The sequence below is a fragment of the Cinclus cinclus genome, chromosome 11 (genome assembly GCF_963662255.1).
Source record: "Cinclus cinclus chromosome 11, bCinCin1.1, whole genome shotgun sequence".
In the NCBI taxonomy this organism is placed as follows: domain Eukaryota; kingdom Metazoa; phylum Chordata; class Aves; order Passeriformes; family Cinclidae; genus Cinclus; species Cinclus cinclus.
The window spans coordinates 3,260,399-3,278,161 of NC_085056.1; the positions used below are offsets into that span (position 1 = coordinate 3,260,399).

Sequence of the window (17,763 nt, forward strand, 5' to 3'; positions counted from 1 at the left end):
CTTCTATACCTACACATGAAAATGTCCCCAAAAAGTTAAGTAGTTGTCAGTCAACATAGCAAGGATTTCAGATATTAAAAAAATAACCTCAAAAAAAACTTGTCAATGAGTTTTTCATAACAAAATGTTTCATTTGGGTTTTTTTGGTTTTGTTTTCAATTTATTTTTAGGCTAGAAAGGAATAACCATTACCTCATGCAGTATACAAAAGCTTTAAAATAAATCCATTAATGCAAGTAAAAGACTGACTCTTGAGGCTTTTTTCTTAAATCAAACAAAACACCAAAAAACCCCTCAAAGAGTTTCAGAAAATTAATTCCAACTAGTTTTCCTAGCACTGAAGAAACAACCTATAACCTCCTTGCACTCCAGAAATTTATTGTAACCTCTTTCAATACACATGTGCTTGTAGTAGGTCTTAGATTTACCAGAGTTTCAAATGAAATTAAGTGCAAAAATGATTTCTTAGTGTTTTCCAGTTATTGAGGTAAGTAGTTCTGGGGGGGAAGACAAAAGAATGAGGGTAGCAGGATATCACCTGCACATACACCAGATGGAAGAGAAGGCAAATCTGAAATACACGGAAAGGGAGATGGGAGAGGAGGACTGAGAAAAAAATAACAGCAATGATCAACAGCTGAACTTTAAACCAAAGCCCTTGAAATCCACTGAGCAGGCCAGCAGCCACCGAAATAAAAGTGTATTTATGAGCATGGCTGGTGAGCTGGGCTCTGGGGAAGCTGGAATTGTGACAATAGTCCCAGTTCCAGCTGACTGCCTGACAATGCTGGGAATGCCAGTGCTGCTCCAACAGCTGCACCATGTCCTGGCCAAGCCACACAGAGACCAAAGATCATCAAACGAGGAGTTCCTGATGCCAACAATGGGGTCACGAGCACAGAGCAGCAGCTTCTATAGTCAACAACGTAATATATGGCAAACGAGAGACTGAGTTAGCAAAATGTGGTATAAAAAAGTATAAAAGTTGTTTTAAAAAACCTCCTTAAAATGTTGATATAATACGACGTATGTGGAAATGCCATAAGCCACAGAAGGAAAAGCCTAAGCCTTAGCATTCAGGAGAGCAGCAGAACCTCTCTGGCCACATCACCTTTGTATAGCAAGGGGGGAGTTTTTGGTTTATTTTGTTGTTTTTACCTTAAACGTGAGTTTAATCCAAAAACCACATTCAAGTGCGCATTTTCTGAGGCTTCAGAAGATGCCCTCCCCACCCTGTTTAAAAAGAAAAAGAATAAAGGTTAGATAGAAATGTCTAAATACAAGGTCCCTGTGGAGTCCACCATCCAAGGGTGGCTATCCAGGAGTGGTCATCTTCCTCGATCCTGATGTTTTTTTGTTTTTATCTTTTTCTTTTTGTCCTCTGTTTTGGGTTTCAGGGCGCAGACACAAGCGGACACTCCGGCAATCGCTTTGGGCAAGTCCGTTCCTTTGCACCACTTATTTTTCTCCTTATCGTAGACCTGGACTGTTTTGGAGAAGACAGCTTCCTCCCAGCTGTAACCTCCGAGGATGTAAATCTTGCCTTCCCAAACTGCCACCCCCGACTCGCTGTTGGCTTGTAGCAGAGGGGCCACTCTGGTCCACTGGTTGCACTGGGGGCTGTAGGACTCCACGCTGAGGATGTCAAACCGAGCCATGGTCTCGATGTTGTCGTCGCTGCCGCCGATGGAGTAGATGCTGTCCTGCAGGGTGCACATGCTGTGCCAGCCCCTGGCAGTGATCATGGGCCTCTTCTCCTCCCACACGTCCGTGCGGTGATCGTAGCACAGCAGGTTCTTTCTGTAGGGGCCGATCTGGTAATCGTGGCCTCCCGAAATGTACACGAATTCCTTGTAGACCGTGCCAGCGTGGCCGTAGGTAAACCTGGGGCAGGCAGACAGGAACATCCTTATGGATTTTATCAAGACACACAGGCATGCAGCAGGGACTGAAGGCAGAAGAATCCCTGATCTGGTGGTTCCCCAGTAACTCCTCTCGTTCCCAGGGCCTCACCCTGCACTGCAGAGTGTGCAGCCTGACACCCCCTTTTAAATCATCCTTCCCATAGCTGGTCGCTACAGAGCACTAAGGTATGACAATCACTTTTTAATGCATCCTCTAGAGTGTGTCACACAACAGAAATAGCCCATCCTGCTCTACTGGCATGACCTTCACTCCCATTTTCCTGCTCCAGTGCTTGGCTTGCATCAGTCTGAGAGGGCCAGAGAGGGAAAATATCCACATCTCAGTAAAGGTGTCTGTGACAGAAAGAGGAAATAATCATGACACCTCTCAGACTTACCAGCAGGGATAAAGCAAGAGAAACCCAGAAGAAAACTGCTGCTGCCTTGCCCTTGCACAGCTTCAGGATCACTGGTCACATTTCTTACCCACGGGCGCTCTCTGCCCGGTTCACCTGCAGTCCCAACATGGGACTGTGTTGCAGCGTCCTTTTCATGAGCCATCTGTCTGCTCTTCCACCACTGCTCTGCAGGAGGGAACTTCTCTGGTCACCCCAGGACAAGGCAGCAGACCCCAGTCCATCACAGATCATGGTGAAGTAAGAGAAAATGAGATGGTAGAAGCAACACCATGCGTGCTGCATCCACGGGGCAGAGAGAAACCCCCTTTGATCATCTAGAATAAAGCCACTACAAACCTAAACCTCCAGCCTGTTCTTAACTTCATGTTAGGCTATTCCTGACCAAACCCCTTTGAGCTCTCAGGAGTGGACAGCCAAGCTGATGAATAGCATCAGCTCCTTTCAATATATCATTCCTACATTTCTTTTTTTCCTCTTTTGGGGGAGTTGGGGTGTCAAAAGATGCAGCAGCAGCTACAGCAAATTGGCTCTCACAAGGAACCCCATTGATTCAATACCCACAGGGCACAGAGCAATGTGCTCATCATGCTGCATTCACCAGCCTCTACCACTATCCTTTGTAGTCAGGCACACGAGACAACTCAACCTTCACAGCACACAAACCTCTGCTAGCATTGCTTTAGCCTTTGAACCGTGCCTGAACACGCTGGGCTCCGTGTGGAGAGAACCTTGAGCTGTTTTAATTTCACAGGCTAATGGTTTCTCTGAGCCACACAAATGCTATCACAACATCTTCCACACACCTGAGTGCCAGCACTCCTGTGCCAAGGGAAAAGATGGACCAGAAAAGAAACCCCACATTTACCCTGAAAGCACAACACTTCTGAGATGAGCTAAAAGGTGGTTATTATTCTAGATGCTTACCGAAACCTCTGATCCCTGTCTGAATCAGATATTTTAATAGGTTCCTGCTACAAGAAGCAGAAAAATCCCTGGCACACTTGGGCTGATAATGCTGAGTGACCAGAACAGTCTGTTCAACTACAGGGGCTGGAGCACCAGCCCTGGAGATCTTGCAGAGGTGACTTCACAGCTGTTCTGCTTCTTGGCCTCTCAAGGAAAAGACAGGAAGGAAAAAGGAGAGAACTTTGGTACAGTTATGGACTTTATCCAAAAAGGCAACTCAAAATTTCCACAGCTCTCAGTGTGCCTCATGATGGAAGCAGTTAATTCATGCTCAGTGCTTCTGGTGGACACAATGTACCCTGAGCACACCAAGCCCTGGCTTTCACCCCTGACAGAAATACCACAGCAGATGAAGTGCCCAGAGATGCTGCTCCACTTTGTCAGAGGTCTCTTCCAGACAAGGACCAGGACTGTCCATCTCCAGTGTTTTCTGGGCTGCTTGTCAGAGCCTGTGTTTCTCCACATACACAGGAATGGGTTTAAAAATGCTCAGTCTGGGGGTGGGATGGACAGCTTGAGTCCAGATCATTTCAAACTGCAGCAGTCTTTAAACCCGCATGAAACCAAGCTGCCTGGAGGCTGTGCTGTACCAGGGAGTTTGGAGGAGTCAGGAGGAGGACAATGCAAGGGCATGGAATCCACCCCAGAGCCCGGCGTTACTGCCCTGCTGATGGCAATCACACATTCACCATTCAGGGGAAAAGAATTACCTTAAGTTAATAGAAACTTGCATTTTGGAGAAGCAAGTTAAATATTCTCCTACTCTGGAGTTCTGTACAGGTAAGCAAGCCATAGCCATTGTCTCTCAAGCACAGGCACGCAGCCCAGCACAGGCAGCTGCAGAAAAAGCATTGATCTGCTTCTTTTGCCTCAGTCAATGGCTGTGTCCAGGAACAGCAGCAGCTAAGAGAGTGTTTTGACAGAAACAATCAGATCTGAAGCACCAGATCAAATCAACCATCAGTTTGTCATTGTCCAGTATAAGACAATTACCCACTGAAATGCACCAGAGGTGTTTCACTTCCCTTCACTTCTGAAAGCTCATCCAAAATAGCATCACTTTCATAGGCACCGCATGAAATAGATGCATAAACTGAAACCAATCAATACAAATCCCTTCTACAAGCCCTGTGATTGAGAGAGGGGCATTTCTAAATGGGCACATCAATAAAGTGGGTCCAGACATCCTCCAACAGAGAGCATCGAGCATTTTGGCAGTGTTATATGCAAGATTGGCCAGAACAAATCAGAAGCATTAAGAGAAAGGAGATTTGACTTTAACATCTGCTGGAGCCTGGCACCGATTTTGAACGTCTTAACCCAGATACGGTGCTGAAAAATTAGTTCCTGACCCAGTAACACCATTCAGATGCTAGAAAACCTACCATTTACTGTCCAAGGCAGAGCACATAACTCAATAAAGCTTTGGGAATCCCCTACTCCAACCAAAGTCCAGGTGAGCTGTGCTTGCTCTGAATCTCGGTGTCCACCTGTTGCAGCCCTGCGAGATCGTTCATGACCCAACCGGCAGAGCAGATACCATCACTCCAACCTGTTCCAACACAGCTCCTCACACAACAGCTTTCAGTTGTTCTGCCAAACTTTAACCCAAGGCCGCTCAATTAATTTCTCTGCTGTCTGCAGCAGACCTTTTCATGGTCTGTTCAGGATGAGAACACACTGCCCCTCCTCCTGCTCTGCCAACTCGTCAGCCACCGCTGCTCCCTGCCGGGCTAGAAACTATGACAGAAACTGCTCCCAGTTTCTGGGAAAAGGGGCAAAAAATACAGGACCTCTCTGAAGAAAGGGAAAGGTATCCCACAACCAAGGATCCTAATGAGCGTCAGGCAAAATGAATTCCCTTGTAGCAGGCTTGGAGCAGGTCCACCCTTCAGACGACTTGGCTGAAGTTTTCACCACGAAGCATCTGCCCCGAGAGGCTGTTTGCTTCTCCAGCAAGCCTCAGTTCAGTCAAAACAGCTCAGCTCCTTCCAAGAGAGTGCTTAGGGAAAACAGCATGTTGTTTTGACCATATAGGGTGGGAAGGAGATGGGATAAGAGGAGATAAAGAGGCTGTAAAGCTCTTCCTTACAGGAGTGAGACTGCAAACAGCAGTATGGACATGGGATTTGGTGCTGGCATGTGTGCTCAAGGACACAACTACTGCCTTTCCCCTGCAAATCTCCACACACGTGGCAAGCTCTAACCCTTGGGAAGCAACAAAACAAACCCATTTTCTGGATGTTCAGCACAGAACCTTTAACAAACAACCTCTGAGAGTCCCACCCCACACAGCTCAAGCTGAACAACACAAGCCCACACCCCAGAATGACTTCAACACAAGCCTGTCACCCCAGGGAACAGGATTCCAGGCAGCTGCTGGCTTGGGGCAGTCAGGAATGGCACCAAAAACCTGCTTCTGGTGATCATGCTCCCAAGAGGAACAAAACACCTGCACATGCTGTCTTCAGAGGGAACAAGATGGAAAAACCACAGGAAAAGAGGCAGTTTTGTTGGGATACATCTCCTGATCAGCCAGGCAGGAATCAGAGGACTGGAGCGTCTGGCTTCCTCTACATGAAAAGTCCTGCTGCTAGAATAGTGCTGGGGGAGATGCTATTTGAGTGAAACAGGAACTTAAATCTGTTTGAGGAACAAAACCTTCTGGTGAGGAGGAAAACAGAGCAGATGAGGAGTGTGTTGAAGCGAGGACTGGAGCAGGAGCTGTAGCTAGAATGCTTTGACTCTTGAATGGATCACAAAATCCTCTCTCATCCTTCCTCCACTGCCAGTAAATCACATGCTCACAGGGATGGGGCAGCCACAGCTTCTCTGGGCAACCTGTATCATGGTTTCACCATCTCACAGCAAAGAATTTTTTCCAAATATCTGATCTAACCCTGTCCTTGGCTTGGGAAGCCATTCCCCCTTGTCCTGGCCCTCCAGGCCCTTGTAAAATCTCTCTCCATCTTTCCTGTGGGCTCCCTTCAGGCATGGAAGTGCCACAGTTAGGTCACCCTGAAGCTTCTCTTTTCCAGGTTGAACAATTCCAATTCTCTCAGCCTTTCATCTTAGGAGAGGTGTTCCATCCCTCTGATCATCCTGGTGCCTCCTCTAGACTTGCTCCAACAGCTCCACCTGAAGTGCCTCAAGGAAGGGCTGCCCAGACCCTTTTCAGCAGCCCCAAATCTGCCAGAGCCATTGCTCCCCCAGCTCAAGCAGTGTCAGAAAGGCTCCTGTTGCTCACCTCTGAGTCTGGCCTTTTGCAACCTGCATGAAGTTCTTTCTGCCTTATTCCTTCTGTGCAGAAACACAAACAATTCACTGCCCAGCAACGAAAGGAAAAAAAAAAAGGGCTGAAAAGATGAAAAATCCAAAGGCGCCAAGAGTCCACTAAGATCCAGCAAAGGACTTAAACGTGTAAAACAGCACCTGCATGGAAAAGTGGGAAGCTGTCTAGTTCACCACACAGCCGAGCTGACACAAGCACAGAGCAACAGGAAGAGAGGATGCAGAATCATTTATTTGGATGCAGGAATAATTCATCCCATTCCCTGCAGTGTACGAGGGGTCTGTCCCCTAAGGGGGAACTTTTGCCTCCTCCAAGAAGACCAGCCAGGTAATCTAATGAAAAATTAACACTCATGAGTCAAAGTTCACTTTAAATGCTGCAGCTGTAGAATTCCCAAAGTCAGCACACAGGGAGCAGCTGGAATATGCAGACAAACTGCTCCTTTCTAGAGTCTGGGTGGATTAAGCCAACCGTGTAAACTTCCCCAGGATCATTTATGAGTAAAAATATCCATACAGGATACACCTTACAGGTGACCCCAGTAAACAGAAGGATTTAGGACCTGAGGATACTCTCCTACACAACTTCCCAGGAAGGGCTGTGGTGTTTAGCCCCAGCTGCTGGATCTGCCTATGTGAGCAGAAATAAAAAAGCATCCTGCTTGTGAAGAGCCCAGCTGTTGGCCTGGATCAGCCTTGCATTGCAGCACCTGCCCAAAATAGAACTGGGCAACAGGCTTCTGTGCCTTCACTGGCTGCCTCTGGCTCTGCAGCTCAGGGACCAGGGAAAAACCCTCAAACCAAACTGCAGAAACATGTCTGTGATGGCACTGGGAGAGATCTGTGATCCATGGTCCAACGTCCCTGTGATTGCCACAATGGGAAACATCACTGAATCTGAGTCACTGTAAGCAAATGAAATTCTGTCCTGCTGTCCTTACAAAGTCACTGCTCTGACATTGATTCAAGACACAGCAATGCCCTGTCTGTCACCACAAGAGCTGCAGGGCTTAAACCTCTCAAAAGCAGAACAGCCAAGTTTTAACTCAGACAGAGAGAGAGAGCTCACATTTGCCAGGATTCTGTATTTCCAGTACAGGTAAATGTGTTTAGCCCAGTACTGAGAAACACCTTACAAGGAAGATCATCACACCAAGGTGACAAAGTAAGGCCAAAGAAATGACAAACCCCTTTGACCAAGATGTGAAAAATGCTTCTGAAAATATCCAACTCCAAGTGGCCTCAGGAAAAGCTTTGTAGGAATTGTAGAATGAAATGATCAGAGCTCTCCCTCCCAGTTTCTAGATGCACCTTGGGATGAAAACTAACACCTCGCTGGCACGAGGCACGCTGCCTGCTCAGATCCCAAGTGCTGCTGTGGTTTGACATGGCTGATGCCACGCTGGTTTTACATCCCCTTCCCTCCTTTCCATGGTTCCCATTCATCAGCTAAAGTCACACAAGCTCCCTTTACCAGCATTCTTCAACACAGGGGAGCTCCCAAGCACCTCAGTTACCTGGGCAGTCCTGCTATGTAGCTCCAGGAGTCCTTCTGAGGGCTGTAGGTCTCAACAGAAGACAGGGCCCCATTTTCATTCCTGCCACCAACAGCCACCAGCATGTCAGTGATGGCTCCCAGGTAGAAATCTACTCGCCGTTGTCTCATGGAGGCAACCTGGCAAAGAAAACAACCTGCTGGCATCTTCCAGTGTCTGGTAAGCAAGGGACTTAAGGGCTATTTATGTCTGAGGATGAGGCAGCTGCTCCTTCCCCTTTTTTTGGTAAGGAGAATTCTGGTTTTGACCATTATATTCAAAAAACACTTCTGTTTTTCTGCAGTAGCATCCATTTTCAAGCAACGGGAAAACAGGAAATATCTAAGAGAGGGGTTACTCTATAAATGTTTGTGTTTATAGGAACTCCTTCCCAAACTCTCAAGAAACAGGTATTGGAATCACTGAAAACCACAAGTGAACCATCCAGGATGACTGATTCATAGAGGAATCATGATTGGTTCATATGGAAACCATAACTGGCCCATATAGGAACCATGGTTGGTCCATATAGGAACAAGGAGTGGCTGATACAGTGACCCGCACAGATAAAGGGTTTTGTGGCAGGACTGGGAGCAAAGAGCTTATTCTAAAGGACATTTAGCACAGAGACACTTGACAATTGTCAGAGACATTTCCTTTTTGCATCACACCCATTTTTGACTTATATGTGCTACTGCTTGAGGAAGATGAGCCAAGCAATCACCTCTGAGTCCATTCCAGAATTATTGCCAGAAGTAATCTACAGAATTGCAGGTGGATGCTGATCAAGAGTTTCTCTGATGAGATACCCAAATCACAAATTAAGATGAAAATCTGCCCCAAACCCTTTTACTCTTTGTGTAATTTAAGCATTCCCACAAAGGACTCAAGTAGCTCCTTCAACTCAACTAACTTGACTTATCATTTGGAAGTGCTGCCATGTTGACTATTCTAATAAGCCCCAGAAAAGGAGAAAACACTCTACACATAAAGGACTTTGAACAGAGAAATAATACAGCTCAAGCCTCACCTTTATCCACTGGTTACAGCGGGGATCATACCTATATAGGAGATTTGATGCCGCATCCCCTCCATTGTCCCGGGAAAAGCTGCCCCCGGCTATGAAGATGAAGCCTCCCAAGACCGCGACACAGTGGTGACTCCTCCGGGCTGGCAGAGGGGTTTCTGCCACCCACTGTCCCTTCCTGGTGTCCAGGAAGCAGGTGTCATCACAGAGCTCCAGGCAGCGCTCCGACACCTCCCCGCCCACGAAGAGCAGCCGCTCCTCGCAGGTGCGCAGGGCCGTGCGCTTGGTCTGCAGCACGGGCTGTGCTGTCACACTGTTGTGGTAGTTCACTGCCTCCTCGATGAAACCCTCGCAGTTGGCTTCCTTGGGCAGCAGCGAGCACACCGCAGGCTTCACTCGGTGCAGGAGGTCGCTCTTGGGGATCAGGGGGAAGTGGATGTTGTCCAGCACCTGGTAAGCCTCGTTCTCCCGCTCCGGGTACTGCGTGAGCCACTGCAGGGCAGCCTGCAGCAGGTCGTGCTCACACTCCTGCTGCACGTCGCTGCTGTCCAGGTACTGGCACAGCTTCTGCAAGGAAATGTTCTGCAGGAAGTCCGGGGTGAAGGACAGCGTGCCGAAGTTCTGCAGGATGAAGGAGTCGATGTAGGAGTCAAGGCGCTTCAGGTTGTAGATGGAGGCCAGCTCCTGCAGGTACAGGTAATTCTCCTCGCTGACTTCGTTCTCCAGGTACTCGCAGCAGAAGTCCACCACCTTCCAGATCTGCAGCAGGTGAGCTGTCTCCAGCACGTAGTCGATGTTGCCTCCGTCCAGAGACAGCTCGCTGCCGTACAGGAAATCCACCACGGCCTTGAGACCGATGTAGGAGGCTCCGAAAAGCTCCACCTCCTTCTGGTGGGCCTCCCTCATGCCGATGGTGAACATGGAGTTGAAGTAGTCACTGCACACGGCCAGGAGGTTCCGGTGGGCTGGGACTCTCTGCTCGTCCACCACCAGCACGATGTCACAGAAGAGGCCTCGGTGCCTCTGCTCGTTCAGGCTCTGCAGAACTAGACTGGAGTGGTCATCCCACCTGTACACCTGGAAACCACAAACAGCATCAGGCAGGTGGCACCTCCACCAAGCTCGGCTCCAGAGTGAAATGTGTTTTCCCACTAAGTGCAGTCATACATAAGTCAGAGGCAGCTTTCTTGTGTTGCACATTCACATTTATAATAAATTCTGACATTAAATAATTGGCAAGTGACACAGTACGAGCCTCAGCTCCTCACCTTCACTTTGAAAGGTCTATGGAGACTTCTATTGCTTCCTACTCCCCTTTTTTATCATTTACTCTTCCTTCTTCCACAATGCTGCATTGAAACTTCCTCCCTGATGAGTTATACAGGCACAATTTTCTGAAACTCTTCCACTCATTGTTTTGGAGACATCTTGCTGACATTTCCTTTCTTCCTTGTCCCCCAAATGACTCCTTACAGAGTTCTCCCAGCTAAGCTACTCACAGAGCATTTAGAGTGGGAAGCACACATGCAGCAGTACTCTGAATTTTCATTCAGCCCATGTATTGTTTGGGTTACTGTTTGCTTGACAGCTGCCCCCTCTTAAATCTTTCCAGAACTCTGCATTTCTAAGCCTGTTAGGGTAAAATCCCTCTTTTTCTTCCCACATTATTCCAGGCACACACACTGCACTCAGAAGTAAAAGCTGTTTATTTATGTGCAAAGCCACATATGTGGAGGACTGATTCCCACAAGGCTTCTCCTCGCTTCCAGAAGCTGAGGTAGGTTTTGTTTAAATGAATAGGAAGAGATATTTTCCTTTTAAAGAAAAAGAAAAATGCCCTCAGGACACATCCATTAAGTGCCCTACTGGGATCCCTCTGGTCCTCACATTCTAACCACCAGCTCTGGACGAGTCACTGAGCTTTTGAGGCAAACAGCATTTGCCTGTTTTCTCGCAGACTCACATCAGCAGCCTCAGGATGAACCAAGATGGAAACATTTTGTTACCCCTCAAATGTTCCGCAGAGCATGAACTGAATGGGACTGGTCAGTCCAAAATGTCAAGAGAAGTTTCAGGACCACCCTCTGGAGGAATTAAATATGTGATGGCACAGTCAGGTACCCTGTGATGTCTCCTAATAAAATCCAGGTTAAGGTAAATGCAAATACCAAATACTTTCATTACCAAATCCAAACCAGGCAGAGCCTGTAAGAACTTGTAAGAGTGAACAGGGATGGAATGGAAGCACATCCCTGTGTCCCACCTACGGCAGCTCTGAACAGTCCTGGCTCTCTGGGTCTTGCCCTGTCCTAAACCCCCAGGCTGCATTTCCAGAGGTGACATCTGAAAAGGTCACACAGGTCTCTTCAAGCCTCCCAGACACTCCCCCTTCCCTTCACCACCAAACTGTTGTTTCTCCTAGAAATCCTAATTACCTGTGGCTCTCCTGGCTGCCCAAGCAGAGAGCAAATGATCACAGCAGTCTGGAAAAGCCATCACTGGGTTCGTTAAACCACAGTGGGACCCTCTTTACCCACCTGAGTGAAAAAGCTTTGATTCTTAGAGCCAAGAGGGTTTTTTGAGACCCAAACTAAGAGCCAAATGTGCTGCTCTTAGTGTGACATCCCAGCAGATTCTCTTTATTTCCTTATGTTCTTTTCTAAACAATGGAGCTTGAGCTGCCAAAAATCCTGCTGTTGGAATGGCTCTGAACATTCAAGTGTGCAGAGTTAAACCAGTCTAAGGGAAGAGGCTTCAATAATTAAAAGGTTTCTGGATCAAAACTCTTTAATTTGCCTTATACTCATCACACCTCTGAACTTATAAAGGGACCTGTGGCATAGACAACTAAGTGGCTTCCACTGAGGAATAAAACTGCTGGAGATCTGGAACAGGAGAAAAAAAAAAGGGATTTAAGGACAGTAAAGCTTTTTATCTGCATTTTCCTGAGGCTGGGAAAAGCAGAGCCTAAGCAGAAACCAGGGGGTGGAAGAAAGGGGGAGAAGAATAAATATGGCAAAGGATAAACCACACTTTTGTGGCACCTATAATCAGGGGCAGTTGATGGTGGCAGATGAACAGACAAGAAATAACAACTTGCAGCACCTTCTCCTGAATCTGACTCACGGCAGGTAGGATTGAACCAAATCCTTGGATTGAACCAAACCCATCCTCCCTCTCATCCCTGGAACTGGCTGATTCTCTCTAATATTCCCTCATACCATCATAATGCATAACAAGATTACAGTGGAATATAAGATTTGCCAGAGATCCCCCTCTGCTGAGCTGGATGTTGAGTCAGCAGCGTAATCCTGCCCTCAGATACGCCTGGCAACTCGCTCTCCTGAAATCCTTGTTGCCATGTGGAGCTGCTGCTGCTCCAGGAATCAGGCATGAGCCCATTCCACACTCGGAATACAGCAACACATTTCAACCACTTGGCGAGTTCATTTACTCAGGAGCTGAGAGCTGCACATTTCAAAACCAAGACTAATTTTACACCGAACTTGAACATCTTTCTCAAGCTACTTATATTCTGCAGAACAGCCTTAGCATTATCCAGTAATTCTAAGTTTAACAGATAGTGACAGCTGCCGTCAAAGCAAGCAAATAAAACAATGCTGTCAAGTTAATTAATATTTAATGTGATGAATTATCATTACATTCAGACTAAACCATTTAAGTGGCAGACAGGATCAGCACTGAGGGAAAGATTATATTGGCAGGGATGCATTTAAAAATTAGTCCTGTTTATCTTTCATCAATTGTGTTAGAGCAGAACTTCAGCTTCTCTTGGATTTGAAGATCTAATTTCTCTCAGACTGTTAATGCAGCACTGCTGCTCATCAATGGTGCAAAAGAATATTAGATCTGGCTCATTCAGCTTTGGTAAGAAAGATGAAGGCACTGAAAAGTTTCCCTTTTCCAGCTTTTTATCTGGTATTACAAGGTACCTGTTTTGCAGTTCCTGTAACTACAGCACAAAAGCAGCTTGCACTGGCATGAAACAAAGTGAACATAATAATTATAGCTGTTATTAACATGTCATCCTGAGGACCTACATAGAGAGCTGCCTGGGATGGATTTCCGTGAATTCACAAATAAAAACAATGTATTTGTGAAGACACAGGTTTGATACAAAGAAAATGAACCCCACAAACCTAAGCAAGCAACCCAGTTTCTGTGAGTTCACTGGGCTAACCACAGTTTGCAGGATCGAGATTCCCATCTTTTACAAAACCAGGACTGAATCTAAAGAGTCATCCCAGCTTTGCTTTTGTAACAAGCTTGGATTTTACGAGATGGATCAGTATAAAAAATAAACACATCACATTTCACAGCTGAATTTTTAGTATAGAGAAACTACTGTGCTGCTGTGATGTGGGTTTCTAAGTTATGAGTCATGACGAGCAGATGTCCATTTGCTGCTGCTTTGCCTTTTTTGCCCTTAATCACTAAGTAGCAACTTCTACCAAAAATACTTGAGCAGGTAAACCACCATTTCCATCCCTCTTTTTAAAAGCTTAGAACACTCACATTCCCCTACAGCAGTCCGCCCAAAGGAGAGACCCTCTAACCCCACCACCCTCGTTGTTTCCGTAGCGGGATTATTTTTTCATTATTATTATTTTTTAAATTTTTTTGGTAGGAGACACAAATCGCACGAACCTTCGAGGATTCACTTATCTTGTGCGGGCGGCAGATCCTGCTCTGCCGGGTTCCCTCCATGTCCGCCCGATCCGCAGCACTTCTGCAACAAAGGCACAGGGAGATGTTCAGCGGCTCGCCAGCCCCTCCTGAGCGCTCGCACGCATCTTGTGCTGAACAGGGAATGGTCCCAGTTCCCAGGGCGGCACGTGCTGGGTCTGCCCCTTGGAAACGCCCGCCTTAAAAAATATTATTTTTGCCTCCTCGGCGCCGTTCCCCGGTGCTGTCACAGATCGGGTGTGTCAACAAGTTGGGCACAGCCCAGCCCAGCGCCGTTCCCGGCGGTCGCTCCGGACCTGGCGCTGCCCGGGGCCGGCCGGAGCTCCCCCGGCCGCGGTGACCGACCGGCCCCGGCCCCGCTCCGAGCCTGCATCGGCCTCGGGGGGAAAATCCGGGCGGAAAACAGACGGGAAAACAAAGCCGTGACAAATTCCTGGAGGCTGTAGTCGCCCCTCGCTCCGCGCCCGGGGCAGGAAACGCCGGCGGGGCGGGACCGGAGCGGGGCCGGAGCAGCGGGGGAGGCGCCGGGACGGGAGGGGCAGGGATGGGAACCCCCCGCGGGAGAGAACCAGCACCGGGGGTACTCGGACACATCCCGGGAGATCGGGGCTGCTCCTGCCCCGGGATGCTCGGACAGCACATCCCGGGAGATCGAGGCTGTTGCTGCCGGGTCAGGGATGTGCTGGCAGGGCCTGAGGCAAGGTTGACATGGGGAGCCGTGCCAGGGGCAGTGGCTGCAGGGAACACAGTGTGTTTCCTTTGCACAGCGGTGATAAACTGCAGTGGGTGCCAGAAACCCCACCACCATCTCCTCTTGCTTACCTGGCATGACACTACCTGACCTCGGAAATTCACCTCCCCAGTGGGGCTTTCCCTGCTTCTGTGGGACTTTCCCTCATTCATTATGACCCAGGAGGCTTAAAATTAAGGAACCCCTACCCTGGTGAGCAGCAAGATGAAGGCTCCCTGCTTCAGGGGGTTGGGAATCAGAAGCAGAGACACTTCACAGACCCACCGGGTCCAGTTTCAGTGCAATGGTCCCACCACAGCGCTCCAAGGGAAAAGCCCTTTGCTAGCCCAGCGCTCCTGGGTATCCTTCAGAGGTTACGGCCGGGACAGCAGAGGGCTGGGTGTGTGTCCAGGCCCCATCTGCTCTCACCAGGGACAGCCCAGCTTGGACACTGTCCCGGGTGCTGCCGGGGCTGCCGCGGCTGGCAGAGGATGACGTGCAGCGTGTGACTCCAGGGCAGTGTGCCACGGCTGCCTGGTGCCAGCACCCCCACCTGGCCCGGCCTCTGCCACCCTCCAGTGCAGGCTGTGGCTCCAGGGCTGGGGCAGCAGCACCCAGCCAGCTCCTGGGACACCCCAGGAGACCTGAGGGGATGATGGGCTTGCAACCATCTGTTCATTATTGAGTCTGGAGATGGAAAGGGTTTTTGCCAGCTTTGGTCTCTCCTGCAGCCCTTGTGACCATGAGGATCTGGGTAAAGACCCTCGACTGAGTGAAATCCCACTTTGCTGCCAGCTCCAATGCTGGCTGTGGGCTGTAAACTGACAACCCCAATGTCAACAGTGACCTGAAAATTGACAACTCCAATGCTGTGACCCAAAAATTCAGGGCAGCCTCTTCCTGAAGGAGAGCACTGTTCTCTACATTTCTTTTTCTGCTTTTGCACAGAAAAGACAGGGGATGGAGAAACAGGATTGGGAACAGGCATATAGAAAGATTGGAGAAGCAAAAAAGAGGGGGGGATGGCAAAGAGACAAGGCACTTGCAGGGGTGTATTTTAAGATAAAGATAATGCTCCTGGGGGCCTATGACTGTGCAGAGCCATCCTGTTTGCTCAGCTCCCTCCAAATACTCTGAGACCCTTCCTAAACCTCATGGTACAGTCTAGACAACTGAAGGTCAGTCCAGACTCCCAGGACTTCATGCCTGCTGGAGATGTTTTTTGGAGGAGGTCCGTAAGTCCTCACTTTCTCTTGTGCTTCCTCTCCAAGGACTCCTGTGACATGAACAGGTATTTCTGCCAGGCCAGTGACATTTTCCTGACAGGATGAAAAGCCTCGTGTTCTGGAGAACTGCCATATGAAAAGCAAATCAGAGCTCACCAAAGTAAAAAAAAAGTAGGTAATTTCCCCACTCCAGTTACAGCCTGATGAAACTGAGCACAATACTTATCCCTCCATGAAAAAAAAAATCCATAAAAAAGTGAGAAAGAGAAATAAAGAGAAGAGGGTTGGTCTCACAAAGATGATGTGCATTTCTGATGTTTGGATCTAGCACTGAAAAGTGTGAGGTATGAAGTCCCTAATTAAGAGAATTAACGCTCCAGTAACTGGAGGTCCAGAGACCTGCACAAGGATGAGGTTCTCTCCTCCTAAGGGGATGACATTGGAGTCACCTACCTCTGCCCTAGGAAACACCAGGAGCTGAGGATCAGGGATTGAAGGGACAAGGATAAGGACAACAGCAGCAAGTGCCAATGGATGATAAACAACATGCAGACTACAAAATATACATTTATGAGCAGATAATGGTCAGCACAAAGGCTTTTGAAAAATGAAAGTGTTCCTAAAAGCAAAGACAATCAATATAAATCCAGAAGCATTAATGCGTGATTACATTATCATCTAGAGCCTGCAGCCTACAGATACTGAGTGTGATTCACCCAATGTCCTACACTTGCCCTGACTTCAGAAATATTTCCCTGTTCCCTATGACCTCATCGAATCAGAGATGCACTGCAGCAATGCCCTGCCCGTGCTGGGCCCCGGAGCTCCGGGAGCCTCACGTCACCCGGGGACGGGGATGCAGCTGGAAGGAGCTGCGGGCTGTGCTGGGGCTGTCCAGGGCCCCTGGCATCAGGGCTCGCCCTGGAGGTCTTGTTCCCCGAGATGTCTGATTGTATCCGTCTGGTAATGAGGCTCCTACCTGGAGCCTTCACATGGACGACGCTGATGCGAAACAAGCAATCGTCATCCCCTGCAAACTTTAAAAGAAACAAAATGTGATACTTTTTATCGAGGAGTGTAATTTTTATTAAATTGCAAACCGAACCCCACGGGTTTTTGGGAGAAAACAACTAAAATGCCTAAGGACCGGTTTGTAAAACCCCAGTCCTTGGGCGCGACATCACCAGGTGCCGTTTATTTCCAGCCGGTTTCTGCAAAGCAGAGACCTGTCTCTATTTCTGTGGGACCGAAGCGCAGCCTCACAGGCAGCCTGTGCCTCTCAGCCCGCATCTCCCCGGAGCGCAGAGACTCGCAGAGATGCGGGATTGCTCCTGGGCAGCGCCGGGAGCCCGGCAGGGGGAGATCGCTGCATTGGAACGGAGGGAGCCGCTCGCACACAGCACAGACAGGGACGCACACACGCACACACGGACAGACACCCAGACAGACACACAGCCGGGGCCCAGCGCCCGCACGCACCTGGCCAGCAGCGGCTGTCACCACCCAAAGTCACCCCGGAGCCGCCGTTCGAGGCCGGGGCAGCCCGCAGGGCTGGGATGCGGTGACGCTCGGTCCCCGCTGCTCCCTGACCCGGGCTCAGCCCCGAGCCCCCATCCCATCCCCGCCCCGCCCGCCGTCCCGAGCCCCCCGCTCACCTGCTCCGCTCTGCGCTACCTCCCGTGCGCCCCGCCCGGCCCCCGGCCCCGCGGCTCCGCCGGCTGCTCCATCCCGGGCGCCGCCTCCTCCTCCTCCTCCTCCTCCTCCTCCTCCTCCTTCCTCCTCCCGACCTTCAGCGGCTGCCAAAGCATCGGGGGGCTGCCAGCGCAGCGGCGGCCGCTCACAGCATCCCCGGTGCGGGTCCGGGTCCGGTTCGGGCCGGGCCGAGCCCCGCGGCCCCCGCTCCCGGGCTATTGCATCACCGCGGTCCCCCCGTGCCGGGAGGGGCCGGGCCGGGGCCG

At 49.4% G+C, this 17,763-nt stretch overlaps 1 protein-coding gene across 1 annotated transcript; it reads right to left on the reverse strand.

Moving 5' to 3' along the window:
- Window positions 1-886: 886 nt before the first annotated feature.
- KLHL36 (kelch like family member 36) lies at window positions 887-17,523 on the reverse strand. Its single transcript, XM_062500035.1, has 6 exons — window positions 17,461-17,523; window positions 13,811-13,892; window positions 9,146-10,219; window positions 8,098-8,255; window positions 1,159-1,884; window positions 887-912 (listed from the first exon to the last, which is right to left on the reverse strand). The coding sequence occupies exons 2-5, from the start codon at window positions 13,868-13,870 to the stop codon at window positions 1,329-1,331; spliced, it is 1,848 nt and encodes a 615-aa protein (XP_062356019.1). The 5' UTR covers window positions 13,871-13,892; window positions 17,461-17,523; the 3' UTR covers window positions 887-912; window positions 1,159-1,328.
- Window positions 17,524-17,763: the final 240 nt, after the last annotated feature.